The 20,453-nt window shown below is 47.7% G+C and overlaps 1 protein-coding gene across 1 annotated transcript in view; it reads left to right on the top strand.

Moving 5' to 3' along the window:
- The window catches only part of LOC308687053 (ELAV-like protein 2), a 48,876-nt gene extending 35,361 nt beyond the window's left edge, over positions 1-13,515 (top strand). Inside the window, exons 5-7 of the mRNA XM_081359272.1 lie at positions 1,658-1,865; positions 7,713-7,751; positions 12,775-13,515. Of these exons, the coding sequence (XP_081215398.1) occupies positions 1,658-1,865; positions 7,713-7,751; positions 12,775-13,078 (551 nt within the window). The 3' untranslated portion in view covers positions 13,079-13,515. The remainder of the gene's footprint in view (positions 1-1,657; positions 1,866-7,712; positions 7,752-12,774) is intronic.
- The last annotated feature ends 6,938 nt before the right edge of the window (positions 13,516-20,453 follow it).

Raw genomic sequence — 20,453 nt, 5'->3', positions numbered from 1 at the left:
ATTGTCTTATCTGAATGAGCAGTCAGGGTGATTTTCACATAGTTTTGGAGCAAATATTCTAGGCTACGTCATACAATTTTCAAAAGTCTTGTGAAGAAATAATCAGTAGGAGTTTCATGGCCTTATTTCAGTGACACTTTTTTTTTTGTATTTTCACAAACCACGCATAAATGTCATTATCCCAAAACTACAAACTTTTACATACATGCTGCTGACATATTATTGTAGCAGAGTTTGTGCTGAATACAGTGTAATCAGAATTTAGCCATGAAAATGTCACAAGTAACAGAAATAAGCACAAATGTCAGACCACCTCCAGGACCCAGAAAACACCTCAGACCCCAGAGGGTTAATCATGTTGTCAGCATTTGCTCGAACTGATTTGCTAAAATCAAAACAGTGACAGGAATAGGTGAGCGCTAGCCGTTTGCACCTTAGTTCCGCCCGCTACCGACAGTGGTTTCTGCTTGTTTTTAAAGGCTGAACTCCGTTATTCTAACAGGAAAATACAGCAAAGAGTTTCATTTACATGTAGAAGACTGTAATACTCTCTCTTTGAAACTCTTAAGCGCTCTCAGCTTAGCGACGGTGCCGGGCTCGTTCACACTAGAGTTGAATAAATACGCTGCACATCCATTGAGATGAAGGGGATTAGTATGAAACTTTCAAACTCTCAGTGTTCAAGATGACTGAAAATATATCTGTGATGAACTTAAATTAACCTCTAATCAAGCACTGGCGAGTGAAATCTTGCATTTTAATAGCCAGTGAATAATGAAAGACATTTAGTCGCCTAGCATGAAAATTTAGTGGCATATGTGAGTGATTTACTTGCGTTGTAAAAGTTTGCCACTGAACAAGTGGATGAGACCCTGAAGAGGCGTTTGTACATTAGATCAAACACAGCGTTGTTTTGGATGTTCGCATAATATATGTCATGAAAGCAGTTTTTTATGTTGTTTTGTATTTTTAGGTTCATGTTAAAAATTAGACTGTGAATGCTTAAGCGAACCAGGACTAAATATATCATATTCTGTTTTGGTTCGGACCAAGAGAACCGAAACACAACTATTAACACACCCTAAATCTGCTGTAATAAAAACAAATATGATCTTCACTGTATTATTGAGGTTGTGATTGTATTGTCACACAGAGGTTAAGAGTATTTATTCTGCAAAGTCTATTTTAGCAGTTGTTTTAAGCAACATTTAACATAATTTGAGTTAATATTAGAAATTTCCCTGTTTTAGCTTTTACCTTTACATTTATGCATTTAACAGACGCTTTTATACAAAGCGACTTACATTGCATTTAAAGGTACACATTTACATTCTTGTCAGTTCTTTTGAGAGAAGCTTCGTTTCACCAGTTTACCTGACAATCTTTTGATTTGTGCTTACATGAAAGTGCAATAATTCTGTTAAAATATAAAAATAAAAAAGAATTCTCAGCAGTTGTGATTAATCACGATTAACCTTTTGGAGCACAATTAACATCACAGCAGGATTCACGGTTGTGTTTTATATCGCCAGCAATACCGTTGTGGTGTATGTTTATTATTTATTTTGTGTGCAGTGTTTTGTGGTGTTTGGTGTCTAAATCTAGTACCCTACGAAGGCAGAACAGTACTAATGTGCTGTGTGTGTGTGGTGTTCAGGCGTGTCGCGAGGCGTTGGCTTCATCCGCTTCGACCGGCGCACCGAGGCCGAGGAGGCCATTAAAGGGCTGAACGCACAGAAGCCGCCCGGATCCACCGAGCCCATCACTGTGAAGTTCGCCAACAACCCCAGTCAGAAGAGCCTGCCGTGTGTGTCGGCCGGCAGACGCTACGCTGGAGCGCTAATTCACCCTGCACACAGATTCAGGTATTCCTTCGATTCAGGCATTCCCTCGCTCTCATGCACCTGACACAGATTCAGGCATTCCCTCGCTCTCAAGCTCCCGAAGCACATATTCAGGCATTCCCTCGCTCTCAAGCTCCCGAAGCACATATTCAGGCATTCCCTCGCTCTCATGCACCCGACACACAGATTCAGGCATTCCCTCGCTCTCAAGCTCCCGAAGCACATATTCAGGCATTCCCTCGCTCTCATGCACCCGACACACAGATTCAGGCATTCCCTCGCTCTCATGCACCCGACACACAGATTCAGGCATTCCCTCGCTCTCATGCACCCGGAGCACAGATTCAGGTATTCCCTCGCTCTCATGCACCCGACACACAGATTCAGGCATTCCCTCGCTCTCATGCACCCGACACACAGATTCAGGCATTCCCTCGCTCTCATGCACCCGACGCACAGATTCAGGCATTCCCTCGCTCTCATGCACCCGACACACAGATTCAGGCATTCCCTCGCTCTCATGCACCCGACGCACAGATTCAGGCATTCCCTCGTTCTCATGCACCCGACGCACATATTCAGGCATTCCCTCGCTCTCATGCACCCGACACACAGATTCAGGCATTCCCTCGCTCTCATGCACCCGACACACAGATTCAGGCATTCCCTCGCTCTCATGCACCCGAAGCACAGATTCAGGCATTCCCTCGTTCTCATGCACCCGACGCACAGATTCAGGCATTCCCTCGCTCTCATGCACCTGGAGCACAGATTCAGGCATTCCCTCGCTCTCATGCATCTGGACCACAGATTCAGGCATTCCCTCGTTCTCATGCACCCGGAGCACAGATTCAGGTATTCCCTCGCTCTCATGCATCTGGAGCACAGATTCAGGCATTCCCTCGCTCTCAAGCACCTGGAGAACAGATTCAGGCATTCCTTCGCTCTCATGCACCCGACACACAGATTCAGGCATTCCCTCGCTCTCATGCACCCGACACACAGATTCAGGCATTCCCTCGCTCTCATGCACCCGACGCACAGATTCAGGCATTCCCTCGTTCTCATGCACCCGACGCACAGATTCAGGCATTCCCTCGCTCTCATGCACCTGGAGCACAGATTCAGGTATTCCCTCGCTCTCATGCATCTGGACCACAGATTCAGGCATTCCCTCGCTCTCATGCACCCGACGCACAGATTCGGGTATTCCCTCGCTCTCATGCATCTGGAGCACAGATTCAGGCATTCCCTCGTTCTCATGCACCCGACGCACAGATTCAGGAATTCCCTCGCTCTCATGCATCTGGAGCACAGATTCAGGCATTCCCTCGCTCTCATGCATCTGGAGCACAGATTCAGGCATTCCTTCGCTCTCATGCACCCGACACACAGATTCAGGCATTCCCTCGCTCTCATGCATCCGGAGCACAGATTTAGGTACCCCCTCGCTCTCATGCACCCGGAGCACAGATTCAGGTACCCCCTCGCTCTCATGCACCCGGAGCACAGATTCAGGTATTCCCTCGCTCTCATGCACTCGGAGCACAGATTCAGGTATTCCCTTGCTGTCATGCACCTGGAGCACAGATTCAGGTATTCCCTCGCTGACATGCACCCGACACACAGATTCAGGCATTCCCTCGCTCTCATGGACCCGGAGCACAGATTCAGGTACCCCCTCGCTCTCATGGACCCGGAGCACAGATTCAGGTATTCCCTCGCTCTCATGTACCCGGAGCACAGATTCAGGTACCCCCTCGCTCTCATGCACCCGGAGCACAGATTCAGGTATTCCCTCGCTCTTAAGCTCCTGAAGCACAGATTCAGGCATTCCCTCGCTCTCATGGACCCGGAGCACAGATTCAGGTATTCCCTCGCTCTTAAGCTCCCGAAGCACAGATTCAGGCTTTCCCTCGCTCTCATGCACCCGGAGCACAGATTCAGGTATTCCCTCGCTCTTAAGCTCCCGAAGCACAGATTCAGGCTTTCCCTCGCTCTCATGCACCCGGAGCACAGATTCAGGTATTCCCTCGCTCTCATGCACCCGGAGCACAGATTTAGGTACCCCCTCGCTCTCATGCACCCGACACACAGATTCAGGCATTCCCTCACTCTCATGCACCCGGAGCACAGATTCAGGTATTCCCTCGCTGTCATGCACCTGGAGCACAGATTCAGGTATTCCCTCACTGTCATGCACCCAACACACAGATTCAGGCATTCCCTCGCTCTCATGGACCCGGCGCACAGATTCAGGTATTCCCTCGCTCTCATGCATCCGGAGCACAGATTCAGGTATTCCCTCGCTCTTAAGCTCCCGAAGCACAGATTCAGGCTTTCCCTCGCTCTCATGCACCCGGAGCACAGATTCAGGTATTCCCTCGCTCTCATGCACCCGGAGCACAGATTTAGGTACCCCCTCGCTCTCATGCACCCGACACACAGATTCAGGCATTCCCTCGCTCTCATGCACCCGGAGCACAGATTCAGGCATTCCCTCGCTCTCATGCACCCGGAGCACAGATTTAGGTACCCCCTCGCTCTCATGCACCCGACACACAGATTCAGGCATTCCCTCGCTCTCATGCACCCGGAGCACAGATTCAGGTATTCCCTCGCTGTCATGCACCTGGAGCACAGATTCAGGTATTCCCTCACTGTCATGCACCCAACACACAGATTCAGGCATTCCCTCGCTCTCATGGACCCGGAGCACAGATTCAGGTATTTCCTCGCTCTCATTCATCCGACGCACAGATTCAGGCATTCCCTCGTTCTCATGCACCCGGAGCACAGATTCAGGTACCCCCTCGCTCTCATGCACCCGACGCACAGATTCAGGCATTCCCTCGTTCTCATGCACCCGACGCACAGATTCAGGTATTCCCTCGCTCTCATGCACCCGACGCACAGATTCAGGTATTCCCTCGCTCTCATGCACCCGGAGCACAGATTCAGGTATTCCCTCGCTCTCAAGCACCTGGAGCACAGATTCAGGTATTCCCTCGTTCTCATGCACCCGACGCACAGATTCAGGTATTCCCTTGTTCTCATGCACCCGACACACAGATTCGGGTATTCCCTCGTTCTCATGCACCCGGAGCACAGATTCAGGTGCCCCCTCGCTCTCATGCACCCGGAGCACAGATTCAGGTACCCCCTCGCTCTCATGCATCCGACGCACAGATTCAGGTATTCCCTCGCTCTCATGCACCCGGGGCACAGATTCAGGTATTCCCTCGCTCTCAAGCACCTGGAGCACAGATTCAGATATTCCCTCGCTCTCATGTACCTGGAGCACAGATTCAGGTATTCCCTCGGTCTCATGCACCCGGAGCACAGATTTAGGTACCCCATTAGCTCTCATGCACCCGGAGCATAGATTCGGGTACCCCCTCGCTCTCATTCACCCGGAGCACAGATTCAGGTATTCCCTCGCTCTCAAGCACCTGGAGCACAGATTCAGGTACCCCCTCGCTCTCATGCACCCGACGCACAGATTCAGGTATTCCCTCGCTCTCATGTACCCGGAGCACAGATTCAAGTATTCCCTCGCTCTCAAGCACCTGGAGCACAGATTCAGGTACCCCCTCGCTCTCATGCACCCGACGCACAGATTCAGGTATTCCCTCGCTCTCATGCACACGACGCACAGATTCAGGTATTCCCTCGCTCTCATGCACCCGACGCACAGATTCAGGTATTCCCTCGCTCTCAAGCACCTGGAGCACAGATTCAGGGACCCCCTCGCTCTCATGCACCCGACGCACAGATTCAGGTATTCCCTCGCTCTCATGTACCCGGAGCACAGATTCAGGTATTCCCTCGCTCTCATGCACCCGGAGCACAGATTCAGGTACCCCCTCGCTCTCATGCACCCGGAGCACAGATTCAGGCATTCCCTCGCTCTCATGCACCCGACGCACAGATTCAGGTATTCCCTCGCTCTCATGCACCCGACGCACAGATTCAGGTATTCCCTCGCTCTCATGCACCCGGAGCACAGATTCAGGTATTCCCTCGCTCTCAAGCACCTGGAGCACAGATTCAGGTATTCTCTCGCTCTCATGCACCCGGAGCACAGATTCAGGTATTCCCTCGCTCTCATGCACCCGGAGCACAGATTCAGGTATTCCCTCGCTCTCATGCACCCGGAGCACAGATTCAGGTACCCCCTCGCTCTCATGCACCCGACGCACAGATTCAGGTATTCCCTTGTTCTCATGCACCAGACACACAGATTCGGGTATTCCCTCGCTCTCATGCACCCGGAGCATAGATTTAGGTACCCCATTCGCTCTCATGCACCCGGAGCACAGATTCAGGTACCCCCTCGCTCTCATGCACCCGACGCACAGATTCAGGTATTCCCTCGCTCTCATGCACCAGGAGCACAGATTCAGGTATTCCCTCGCTCTCATGCACCCGGAGCACAGATTCAGGTATTCCCTCGCTCTCATGCACCCGGAGCACAGATTCAGGTACCCCCTCGCTCTCATGCACCCGACGCACAGATTCAGGTATTCCCTTGTTCTCATGCACCCGACGCACAGATTCGGGTATTCTCTCGCTCTCATGCACCCGACGCACAGATTCAGGCATTCCCTCGCTCTCATGCATCCGGAGCACAGATTCAGGCATTCCCTCGTTCTCATGCACCCGGAGCACAGATTCAGGCATTCCCTCGCTCTCATGCATCCGGAGCACAGATTCAGGCATTCCCTCGTTCTCATGCACCCGGAGCACAGATTCAGGCATTCCCTCGCTCTCATGCATCCGGAGCACAGATTCAGGCATTCCCTTGCTCTCATGCACCCGACGCACAGATTCAGGCATTCCCTCGTTCTCATGCACCCGGAGCACAGATTCAGGTATTCCTTCGTTCTCATGCACCTGGAGCACAGATTCAGGTACCCCCTCGCTCTCATGCACCCGACGCACAGATTCAGGCATTCCCTCGTTCTCATGCACCCGACGCACAGATTCAGGTATTCCCTCGCTCTCAAGCACCCAGAGCACAGATTCAGGTATTCCATCGTTCTCATGCACCCGGAGCACAGATTCAGGTATTCCCTCGCTCTCAAGCACCTGGAGCACAGATTCAGGTATTCCCTTGCTCTCATGCACCCGGAGCACATATTCAGGCATTCCCTCGTTCTCATGCACCTGACGCACAGATTCAGGTATTCCCTCGCTCTCATGCACCCGACGCACAGATTCAGGTTTTCCCTCGCTCTCATGCACCCGGAGCACAGATTCAGGCATTCCCTCGTTATCATGCACCCGACGCACAGATTCAGGTATTCCCTCGCTCTCATGCACCCGGAGCACAGATTCAGGTACTCCCTCGCTCTCATGCTCCCGACACACAGATTCAGGCATTCCCTCGCTCTCAAGCACCCAGAGCACAGATTCAGGCATTCCCTCGCTCTCATGCACCCGGAGCACAGATTCAGGCATTCCCTCGCTCTCATGCATCCGGAGCACAGATTCAGGCATTCCCTCGCTCTCATGCATCCGGAGCACAGATTCAGGCATTCCCTCGCTCTCAAGCACCCGGAGCACAGATTCAGGTATTTCCTCGCTCTCAAGCACCCGGAGCACAGATTCAGGTATTCCCTCGCTCTCATGCACCCGGAGCACAGATTCAGGCATTCCCTCGCTCTCAAGCACCCAACACACAGATTCAGGTATTCCCTCGCTCTCATGCACCCGGAGCACAGATTCAGGTATTCCCTTGCTCTCATGCACCCGGAGCACAGATTCAGGAATTCCCTCACTCTCATGCACCCGGAGCACAGATTCAGGTATTCCCTCGCTTGCTCGAGTCTGAGCAGCTTCACTGAGTCTGTGTGTGTGTTTCAGGCTGGACAACTTCCTCAACACCTCCTACGGAGTCAAGAGGTACGTGTGAATCTCATGTCAGTTTCAAACTAACATCTGAGAACTTCTGACACAGCACCATACACTAGTAAGAGATGTCATGTAATACTCAACACAGATCGCCCTCGGCCGTCGGGCCAAACCACAAAACGTAATAAATTAAATGGGCCTAGTTATTGTCTTCGTCGTTTTGACCCAAAGCTGTAATGAGGTTTTGACACCAAAAACTACTAACCTAACTGTTGTTGGACAAATAAACTGTCAGTAATAAACTTTAATAACCAAATTATGAGCAATAGAACAAATACAATAGGACAAACATGCTTTTCATTTTATTCAGGTAAGTCCAACAGTAATTTAGAGGTAGAGAAAATGAATAATCAAATGTAAAATAGCACTGCATAGTAGGGCTGTCACTTTTGTGAAAAAATCCTGTTCGATTTTTGAGACATAAGTGTTCATTGAATCGGTTGTTAAATCGATTTTCCATGTCTAAAGACGATTTTCCATTTGCCAAATATAGGCAAATCCACGGACAACTAACAGGCATTAGGCCGAACATTAAGAGGGCGCTTGAGACACGCAGAAGTCAGCAAATATTCCTGATGATTTATTGGCGTGAGGTTTCGTGCACAATGACAAACAGGAGTGCAACATTCTCGAAAAACAATAAGTAGAGTGGACTGCCATAACATCAATGACAAACATCACTGCAGTCTTCAACATGGATGTGTTTATGATTAGAAATGTCAAACAAATTTCGCTTACGTAGGCGATTGTAGACCGTAGCCCATAGCCCGAATTTGTATCTGTATGCATGAGACTGTCTGAATACCGGCAGAATTACATTTTTGTAGTAAAAAGAGACACATTATGCAGAAGTATAATCTGCTGTTATGTGTGTTTGTCAGAGCCTGCAGTTGCTGTGTGGCGTGCGCGCGCTGCGAGCGTATCGTGACGAGCTGGACGCGATCTGAGAAAAGACCGTTAAAATCGATTCCCTATTTTTGTTTTCGAAACTTGTTGATTGGTCCGATCGATTATGCAATCGATTTTTTAACATAAGTGACAGCCCTACTGCTTAGTCTTCACTGTATAATTAAATATAGATTAATGCATGTTAAAGTTACAAAAGTTATTCAGTTGAGAGCAGTGAGTGATATTATCTTTGTCTTTTGTGTGATTTAACATTAAGGGTAACTAAACCCCTGGTCAGAGCCTGACTCCACCCACTGGCAATATTTGAAAAATGCTGGAAAAGTGGGCAGTGCCCAGCGGAGATAGAGGGGACGAACCGAGGGCGGGGCTGAGCGGAGGGCGTGCACCTGAGACCCGCAGTGACGGATTAATTGACAGCTGCTGTCAGATTCGCTAAAATGGAGAGTGACTGGAGTGACGCAAGTAGCTTTGCAACAGAGCTGCCATTTGAAGTCCAGGACTTTTCTCCCCCACCTTCACCTGAAGTGGAGGAGGGTGAATTGTCTGTGGACACAGGGTTAGAGCCATATCAATTTGAGCCGCTGGCTCACACTGCGGTCTTAACTTCCGCATCGCGATCGGCGTCCGACGATGTTAGAGAAGCAGTCGCGCAAGGGAGAATGGGGCCATTAATAGGTGTGTGACGATTCGTTTTAACAACGATTCGATTCGTATAGCTCAATATGATTCAAGGACGATATTGGTTCATTTAAAACGATACGATCCGAAATCGATTCAGTGAGTTTTTAGCCAAAAATTATTGTAAGGGAATCAGGTATCAATTAATTATGGATATAAACAAACAAGTAAACAACAATTAATGTCAAATGCATTCACATTTTATTTGAATAACATAGGACTGCAAGATTGACAAAAATCATAATTGTCGATTATTCCCTTGATATTGTAATTGTGATGATTATTTACGATTATCACAATTTTGAATAGTTTGGCCATAGGACCTAGCCTGGCAAGCCAGGCCTACATCAAGATGTTAGGTCTGGAAACTCTCCATAGTCACGGCTCAATCCGAGGGGCGGGATAAACGGCTGTCTTTCAAATTCCCTCTGCACGCAATAGGACAGCGCTTCAACCAACCAGGGGTGCGTTTCCCGAAAGCATCGTTGGCCAACTATGGTCGCAAGTTCATCGCAATGTCCATTGAACTCTATTGGTAACGACGGAACTTGCGACCATAGTTGGCCAACGATGCTTTCGGGAAACGCACCCCAGAGCGTTTTCCCAACAGCGGAGCTTAGTTGATAGATTCAACTTTTGCCATATCTGGCTGGCAAAACGACGAACACATCTTCCTTTTTTTAAGAATGACTTAAGTGCCGTTCTTTGCTCTTTTCTCAAAGAAAAAATTAACTCCAAGTCCTCCAGAGTCGCGGCCAAAGCCGATTCGAAAGACCGTTGTTCTCCATCAGCAGCCGCCATTCTTTGTTTTCAAGTAGCAGCAGCCAGGTAACCGTCGCAACTCTGTCGTGTATGTTAAGCCCGCCCCCGCCTACTCTATACACAACGTGATTGGCCTGACCCAATCTGGGTTTTTGCAGCGAGAAGCTTTATTGAGAGTTGCTAGACGTACCTGGCTGCGAAATACATTTTGCTGCCGCTAGGGTGCGTCTAGATTTCTAGGCTACATGGGACCCACATTTCCCCATGGTCATCAAGCCGCGACCCACCTTTGAAGGAATTATATAGGCCTATTAGAATACATTTGTTAACACAATAATTGTTGACACACAAGTTCTGTCCCCCTTTACTTAACATACAAAAACATTTTTAAGAATATGACAAATACTGATAAACAGTAGGCACTGCAAGGTTAAGCTATACAGCAGTCCCAAACTAGTTTTTGTTCATACAATCTTGGCATGAGCCACCACAGTCATATAAAAATATACAAAATAACCAGTAAGTGGCATTTTGTTATGGAAACAAACAACAATTAGGCTACCATGGTGATGCACAATACTGAAGAACTGGTAAAGAAACATGGAAACTGCTCCTGATAAATAGCAACACACATGACGTCCCAATAATGTAATTTATTGGTATTTTACTTTTATTTCATAACTTACTAATTTAAGACGTTGCATTCTCGTATTTCTTTTGCGCTTTAGTGAAGTGATACAGCGCGTGCCGGCGCATTTGCGCATGCAATTAAAGTGCACGATGACAGGACATGAAATTTAGTTTTTCTGAGGTGAGAGACTTTATTTCGTTACAAGTTATGAAAATAATGATAGAATAATGACACGGACACATAGCCTGACAACATCATCTGACCGCAGATACTGAATCTGGACAACACTTTTTTTTTTTTTTTCTAATTTAAAACATAACGACGTTGCATGCTTGTAGTTTATTTTGTGCTTTATATATAGTGAAGCGATATAGGCCTACAGCAATTGAAGAGTGCGGCTGAGAGGACAGGAAAGTCCTTTTTTCTGAGGTGAGAGACTTCGCGCTGCTTGTTGTCTTCGCGCTGCTGGGGCGTCACGCATGGCGACGACATCACAGATAGGCAGACTGAATCGAGTAACGTTTAACGCCTTTATCATTAAAAGTGCTAAGAAAAAACATCCATATAAAGTCTGATGTGCTTAAATCCAATGCGTTATCTCCTAGTATCGATACAATCGATTCATTACCTTTTAAAACGATGTTAGATCGATATATGTCGTCCGGAAGGCCAACTTGCCGAGCACAGATCGATGTAGTTGGATCATAGGAATATAAATCGATACATTGATGTAGTTGATGAATCGTTACACCTCTAGCCATTAATAAGTAGTTATTATTACTATTACGTTATTATTCCTCACAGCGTCGCAAGACCATGTAAAGTACATGAATCTGATGTGTCATATAGAGTTGATGTCAATAGCGCACGCTCTCTGTGGACATATTCATATTTTGCCGCTATGTGAAAAAATCCAGCAAAATGCGCCGGTGTGTTTGTCGACCCCAGAGGATTAACTTTAGCCTAACCATAAATTGTGATTAAAAATATATGATCACTCACATCAAGACGCCGCTGCGGTGGCAGAGTCCTCGCAGGAGGAGCAGCGGTTGGCTGTGTGGAGAAGCCCATGTCCACCTCTACTGCGTTGGAGAAGCAATCCCGCATAAAATGCACGTTGCACACTTGAGCTCTAGGCGGGAACTCACGGTCTTCCAGGCCAAGTGCATGCAACCACTGGCACCTCATTTCCAGGTCTGCTGGAAAACTATGCAGTCCACCAGCAACACTACACCTACGTCCCCTCCTGACCACTGTACTAAACACAGATAAATCTATGCTAACTTGAAGCTATCCTAACTGATGCAGTACTATGCTACTAACTATTTCTCAATAGTTTTATTTCTTAAAAATAAACTATTTATAAACTTTTATAACTATTTATTTCTCAACTATTTGTTTACTTAAGATATAACAGACTGTTTACTAGGATACCCAGGTCATCGGGCGGGCCTTATAGACGAGGCGGAGGAATCCTCTTTAATTTTATAAGCTAGGACTAAAATAAACCAATTTGATATAAATTAATATCGATTCTGAAATAAATAAAAAATGAGGTTTTATTAACAAAGTTCGGGAGGAGCACGTTCAGATAATTAACACAAGTGGAGAGCACTCAGCAATCAATGGTAAGAGGTGTATATATACATTCAGCAGTCTCGCCTCATTCCATTGACAGTTTAGCAGCATCCCCCCACCACCCTTCTCCACTCCTCTAACCCTAACCACTTGCATACGGGGGGAGTACTCTGGGTTCGGGCCGAACTCCGAGCTTGGAGCCCTCCCCCCAGGGACAACACGCGAAATGCGCATTAAACTTTATCCCCTCAAATTGTATGTAAGTGTGAACTCGTGAAATATATATATATTTTAAAATCACAAAAAAAAAAGTATTTTTTGTTTTTTTTTCTCAGCCCTAATATTTATTATTCATTAATTGTTGTTTGTGAAGATCTTAATTGATGGGTATGTGCTGCATGTCAGTGAATCCGCTAAGAGTCCAGAGGTTTGTTCTTCTGTCGTTTCTGGCCACAGATTCTCTCCCGCGTCCATCGATGGAGTCGGCTTCCCTCACGCCGCCGGCTGGTGTATCTTCGTGTATAACCTCGCCCCGGACGCAGACGAGAGCGTCCTCTGGCAGATCTTCGGCCCGTTCGGCGCCGTCATCAACGTCAAGGTCATACGAGACTTCAGCACAGACAAGTGCAAAGGCTTCGGCTTCGTGACCATGAGCAGCTACGAGGAGGCGGCCGTCGCTATCGCTAGCCTGAACGGGTACCGGCTCGGGGAACGGGTTCTGCAGGTCTCCTTCAAGACCAGCCGAACACACACGGCCTGAGCCCAACACCGCGGATACTTCATCTACTGTTTCTGTTCTTAAAATGGTTTACTTTTAAAAACATCTGTTTCAATGGAATAACAGCCACTGTAACTTTGAGTGTTTTGGTTTCGAGTCATCTTCTATTTTAGATTTCTACATTTCTCTGGTCTAAGTGCTTTAAAATTCATTTAATAATTTTGTTTCTTTAACATTGACTTGTGAGTTTTGTTTTTTAAGTTTATTTCTTGGTTGCATAATGTTACTTAACGTAATTGTTTTCTTGATGTAAAAAGGACAAAATCCCTAAAGCGATTTATATATGGTAAAAAAAAAAAAAAAGCTTAAAATCGCTTGGAAGTTTAAAAGCATCTATTTTTATAAAAGAGAAATTGAAACATTTCTGCTGGATCTGCTGTTGTTTTTTGACGTGGTTTTCTGTTCTTAGTGTCACGCAGAGAATCATCACAACATTTACATTTATTGATTTAACTGATGCTTTTATCCAAAAACAAATCTCAGTGATTCCTCAAACATGAAGAGAGTTGAAACACAAGGCTGTTCAGAAGAGAAAGAGCTTCTGAGGGGGAAGAAATCGTCAAAACTAAGATTTGTTTTTCTTTTGACAATAAATTCACAGAATATGATTATAGAGTTTATCAGTTTTTAGATCCTCAAGGGTTCGGAACCTAGGAGTTCTTGTTGACCAGCATTTAAAATTTTACAAACACATCTCCTCTGTTATCAGCTTCGCTTACTGTCTAAAATTAAACATTTTCTCACTCCAAAAACTCTAGAAATGGCTGTTCACGCTTTTGTTACATCTCGTCTAGATTATTTATAGCTTTATACTGCGGAATATCTAAGGGTCAAATTGCACGTCTTCAGCTCGTTCAGAATGCTGCGGCCAGACTTCTTTTAAAGTGTTGTAAACATGAACACATCACCCCGGTTCTTAAATCCTTACACTGGCTGCCGGTTTGTCAGAGAATAGACTTTAAAATTTTACTCTTTGTATCCAAATCCCTGCACAACCAAGCCCCTGTCTACCTCTCTGAACGTCTTCATCTCTACACTCCGTCCAGAAGCCTATACGATCCCGTGACCAGGCTTTGTTGGTAGTCCCTCGCGTTAGGCTAAAGCGTAGAGGCGAACGTACTCGGTTACTAACGTAACCTCGGTTCTCTCTAGAAGAGGGAACGAGTACTGCGTTTTATCAAAACGCTACGGGAAAAGTCTCTTTTCACGAAACACTGAAGCAAAAAATTATCCTTTAATTTTCATATATGTAAAACGCGTTGCGGCAGCAGCAGACAGCTATGGCGAGACGGCTTGCTCGCTCATTGGCTGCTCTGCGGCAACTGCTTAAGCCTATCGAGCGAGGCCTGAGATGGCATCAGGCCAATGAGGGCGCTTCGCGCCCTCCTCGCCACTTCCCGCCGAAACGGGCGTGGCTAAAAGGAGCTCGAGAAGGCTGACTCACTTGATTTTGATCGCCGAAGCGAACCAGAGTGAACCGTACGCACGGCAGAGAACGCAGTACTCGTTCCCTCTTCTAGAGAGAACCGAGGTTACGTTAGTAACCGAGTACGTTCTCTTACGAGAGTCCTCTCGTACTGCGTTTTATCAAAACGCTACGGGAACCCCTTGCAAAACGCCGTGCGTGCTGGGATAAAAAACACTGATCACCGGAAGCTATTTCAGGCATACAGTGCATAATCACCAGATTGACTCACACAGAGTCAGGGAATAAGGGTGGGAGCCTTAATTCCCTAAACTGTAGCGTCGTAGAATAGACATGTCCACAGACGCAAGTATAATCATCACATAGACAGGGTAGGGAACCTGAACTAATGTGGAAAATGTGGGTCTTACACAGTTCTGCCCAAGATAGTCGGTAGCGCATAGCGCATGAGTTTCAGCGGTCTGACTAGACGGCTGAACGGATTACACCGACAAAAGCTTAGCCTGCAAGGCGGGAACCTCTAGGTTATAAAACCTGATAAATGCAGTGGTGGACGAAGTACACATACCATGTACTTGAGTAAAAGTAAAGATACTCAAGGTAAAATATTACTCAAGTAAAAGTAGAAGTGCTGCCTTTAAACATTCACTTGAGTAAAAGTACAAAAGTATTTGCCTTCAAATGTACTTAAGTATCCAAGTACTATGATTTTTTTATGGCTATAATGTCCTATTATAATTTTTGTCACAAGACTCTTGCTTAACTCAGTCTATACGTGAAGACTCCAATGTCACTCTTGGCACATCAATCTATTAATAAAATGACATTAATTAGTCTCTATATAAATTTATATTACATATATTTTTTAATTGAATACATTTTTTGTGTGTTTAATTTTGGACGGAAGGGGACTGTTCCCATAAGGTATAATACATTTACAGTATTCACTGTACATATTTTTCACGAGCATCTATGGTTATAATAGGCCTATTATAAACATCCTAATGTTATGATACATTCACATAAACCTGCACAATGCCATTAAATACACACACACACACACACACACACACACACATACATTCATACATATATATATATATATAATTTATTTATTTATTTATTTTATTTTTTTCTACGTTATGTGAGCAGCCTATTTCCTTCCAAAATTAAACACCAAAACGTATTAATGCAGTGTTTCTGCTACTCCCCAGAAAAAAAAATGCTATTATATGCAAGTAATTTTAGTGTCAACGTAATAAGCAATGCTCATTATGCGTCAATATTTACCGATAATTGCTGCAATAATAGTAATTATAATAAAATAATTGCTCTCCCCCGCTTAAAATCATTGGCAACGCGATTTGTTTGGAACTATAGAAAGCTACACGAATCACGTGACCGCGCGGCGGCGAGATCACAGCGGCTGCACACTGCACAGGCCATTCGAATGATATTAAAATACTGCGAGATCGATTAGAGTGTACTAGTGTAGACGGCTCTGTATGCTTTTCAATCACTCTCGCGATGTCAAACTGATCGGTCTGTGCAGCTCCGGTTCAAGTCGAACAAGCCTAGTGTGTCGCAACCTTATACGGTCTATGGTCACAACTCTCATATTTAACAGCTCTGGTTCACGCAGATAGCGCCAAGGCAAGTTCAAAACAAAGCACGCACGTTGTAGGCTAGTGATTGGTGGCTCGTTTGACCAGTTAAGTTTTTATCCACTCATAAATAAAAAGGAACGACTGATTTTGAAAATGTAGTAGAGTAAAAAGTAAGATATTTGACTTTGAAATGTAGTGGAGTTAAAGTAAAAGTCTTCCAAAATTTAAATACTCAAGTAAAGTACAGATTCGCAAAAAAACTACTTAAGTACAGTAACGAATTACATTTACTTCGTTACTGTCCACCACTGGATAAATGTAGACGGCGAGGCCCAGCCTGCCGCCGTACATATATCCTGTAGGGAAATCCCGCTGGACCAAGCCCACGAAGAAGCAACGCTTCTCGTAGAGTGCGCTCTGACTCCCAACGGGCATGGAATGCCCTTGGCAGTATACGCCAGCGCTATGGCGTCAACTATCCATCTGGATAGACTTTGTTTCGAAACAGCCATTCCTTTGGAACGTCCACTGAACGAGACAAAGAGCTGCTCTGTCTGTCTGAAGACAGCAGAGCGGGACATATAAGCTCTTAAAGCCCTAACAGGGCAAAGAAAACTCGAGTCCCCTTCCTCACTCGATGCCGGCAGGGCAGCCAGGGAAATGACCTGAGCCCGAAAAGGCGTGTTAAGGGATTTCGGCACATAGCCGTGCTTAGGTTTGAGTATGACTTTAGAGTCATTAGGACCAAACTCCAAGCACGCCAGGCTCACAGAGAGCGCGTGCAGGTCGCCTATGCGCTTCACTGAAGCGAGAGCCATCAAAAACACTGTTTTGAAAGACAAGTGTTTGAGGCTAATAGACTGGATAGGCTCGAAAGGGGCACCTTTCATGGCCACCAGGACCGTAGAAAGGTCCCACAAAGGAACTGAAGGAGGTCTGGGCGGATTCAGTCTCCTAGCTCCCCTGAGGAAGCGGATGACTAAATCATTCCTTCCCAGCGACTGACCCAGCGTTGAACAAAAGAACGCTGAAATAGCCGCCACATACACTTTGAGCGTGGAAGGGGATCTGCCCTTATCCAACAGCTCTTGTAGGAAGGAGAGAACCTCCGTTACCTCACATTCGAGGGGTGAAATGCTCCGAGCTGTACACCAGCCGGAGAAAACCGACCACTTCGAAGCATAAAGCCGCCGTGTCGACGGCGCTCTAGCCTGAGTGATGGTATTCACGACTCCCTCTGTGAGACCAACGGGTATCCGTTGAGCACCCACACATGAAGGGACCACAGTTCCGGGTGTGGGTGCCAAATCGAGCCCCCGGCCTGCGAGAGGAGATTTCTCCTCAACGGCAGTGGCCATGGATCGATATCTGCCAACTGCATCAGAACTGGGAACCATATCTGGTTCTCCCAGAACGGAGCTACAAGCAGGACTGGGCATTTCGTTTCCCTGACCCGTTCCAGCACCTGTGGCAGGAGGGAGACGGGGGGAAAAACATATAACGGGCAGCGCGGCCACCTTCGGGACAGCGCGCTGTCGGTCTTTGAAAAGAACGCGGGGCAGTGCGCGTTTTCGCGGGACGCGAAAAGGTCCACCTCCGCTCTGCCTAATCTCTCCCACAACAGCCGGACTGTTTGTGGGTGTAGAGACCATTCGCCCGGGGGAACATTGTTCCTGGACAGTCTGTCTGGGCCCACATTCTGAAGCCCAGGTACATGCACTGCTCTCAGCGAGCGTAAGTTGTGCTGAGCCCATAATAGGAGGCGTTTCGCCAGCCTGTACAGGGATATGGACTTCAGACCGCCCTGGCGATTTATGTAGGACACCACAGCCATGTTGTCCGAACGGACTATGACGTGTTCGTCCTTGATGTGGGGACGAAACCGCGTCATCGCGTTGTGCACTGCCAGCATTTCTAGGCAGTTTATGTGTTGGAGCTTTTCTCGTTCCGACCACAGGCCGAAGAACGGTCTGCCCTCGAGCAGAGCTCCCCATCCCGAGGTGGATGCGTCTGTCGACACCATCCTCACTCTCGAGGAAGTCCCCAGGCTTACTCCTGATTGGTACCAGTCGTCCGCCGTCCAAGGCGCCAGGGCTGAAACACAGCTCTGATCGACCTTGAGGCGTAATCGACCGGTCGCCCACGCTCTGCGCGGTACCCGCGTTTTCAACCAGAACTGCAGCGGGCGCATGCGGAGCAGGCCCAGCCGGAGAACTGACGATGCTGAAGCCATGAGACCCAGCATCTTTTGAAACTTCCTGAGCGGGGTGACAGCGCCGCGGCGGAAAGACCTCGCCGCGCGCTGAATGATCAACACGCGCTGTGGTGACAGCCGCGCTGTCATAGACTGTGAGTCCAGAACGACGCCCAGAAACAAAATCGTTTGACTGGGGTTCAATGAACTCTTTGTCCAGTTGACTGTGATACCAAGATTCTCGAGGTGATCGAGTAAAATGGTTCTGTGCTCCACGAGCTGTGATCGTGATTGAGCTAGGATCAACCAGTCGTCCAAATAGTTCAGCACTCGCATGCCTCTGAGTCTGAGAGGAGCGAGCGCTGCGTCCCTGCATTTCGTAAATGTACGGGGTGCTAGGGACAAGCCGAATGGCAGGACTGTATACTGGTATGTCTGACCCCCGAAGGCGAATCTCAAGTATCGCCTGTGGTGTGACGCTATCTGTATTTGAAAATACGCGTCCTTCAGATCTATCGACATGAACCAGTCTTCTCGGCGAACATGCGCGAGAATTTTGCTGGTTGTGAGCATTTTGAAACTGCGTTTCAATAATACTCTGTTCAGCCGTCTTAGATCCAGTATGGGTCTGATACCGCCGTCCTTTTTGGGGACTAGAAAGTATCTGCTGTATAGTCCCCCTTCGCTTAGAGCTGGGGGAACGCGCTCTATCGCCCCTTTGCTTATCAGTTTTGATATTTCGGCTCGAAGTAGGTGAGCTACTTCCAACGAAACCGTAGTTCCGACGCGCGCTGTGAAGCGGGGAGGGCGTCGACAAAACTGTAGCGAGAAGCCTCTCTTTATAATGCCTAGCACCCAGTCCGAAACCCCTGGAAGCGCTGCCCATGCTTCTGCATGGCTGGCTAGGGGCTGGATACGGAGCGCGCTCTGTTCGCCGTGCGACAGAGGCGCTTCGGGGGATAAAAACATAGGCGTTATGCCTGTGGCATTTGAGGCGGGGCGCGCGCTTAATACAGCGGGCGGAACGCTCGTCCTCGACCTTACTACAGTGCTTAGCTGAGTGAGGGAGGACTGAGAAAGTCTCATAGGACTCATGTGAGCGAGTAGATGTGGGCTGGGAGCGGGCACATTTACTGCTTTGGGCGCGGTGTCTGCCTGAGCAGAGCGCGCGCTCACAGGTCTCGTTTTTACAGAGAGCCTGTGATCTGTTAGACATAGTGTTCGTGGGCACTGGGAAGCGGGCACTCTCACTATGTTGGAAGCACAATCGACCTGAGTCGATTTTATGTGCGCGAGCCCTAAGTGTAGGGCTGTGCTTATGTGTAGTGATGGGCACTGAGGAGTGGGCATCGAGACTACATTTATAGCACCATCGGCCGTGGCCGGGCAGAATGCCTGCGCTCGACCCCGCTGCGGTGTTTAACCGAGCAAGGGAGGGCTGGGCGAGTCCCGTAGGACATATAATAACCGTTAGTAAGTGTGGGCACGGGAGAGCGGGCACAATTACTGCAATGAGTGCACTGTCTGCCTGAGCAGTGTGAATGCACAGGTTTCGTCTTTACAGAAACCACAAGGCATGCAGAACATAGTATTTGTGGGCACTAGGCAGTGGGCACGTTCACTATGTTGTGTGCGTGATCGACCCGAGTCGAATATATGAGCGCGGGCCCTGTGTGAAGGGCTGTGCTAATGTGTAGGGATGGGCACAAGCAGTGGGCATCTTCTGTACACATATAGCATCATCGGCCGTGGCCGGGACTTCGCTCGTGGGCTGCAAAACAAACACTTCTGCAGTTTCCTCTCGGGGAACAAACAGAGTGATTTGCATTCGGCGGCATAAATATTTTCTGCCGGCAGACCCGGGATTCGAACTCGGATCCTCTGCGCGAGAGCCTAATAATCTACCACTTTACCACAGTGAAGATACATAGACAAAGTCAGCGCGAGTATTATCCACACTGGCGTTTGCTTGCAGGCATGTACCACGTGCTCGTGGGCTGCGAAAACAAACACTTCTGCAGTTGCCTCTCGGGGAACAAACAGAGTGATTTGCATTCGGCGGCAAAATATTTTCTGCCGGCAGACCCGGGATTCGAACTCGGATCCCCCGCGAGAGAGTCTAATAATCTA

The sequence above is a fragment of the Scardinius erythrophthalmus genome, assembly GCF_964197995.2.
Source record: "Scardinius erythrophthalmus genome assembly, chromosome: 2".
In the NCBI taxonomy this organism is placed as follows: Eukaryota; Metazoa; Chordata; class Actinopteri; order Cypriniformes; family Leuciscidae; genus Scardinius; species Scardinius erythrophthalmus.
Note: the sequence above shows the minus strand (reverse complement) of the source record. Positions and strands in the feature narration are given on the sequence as shown.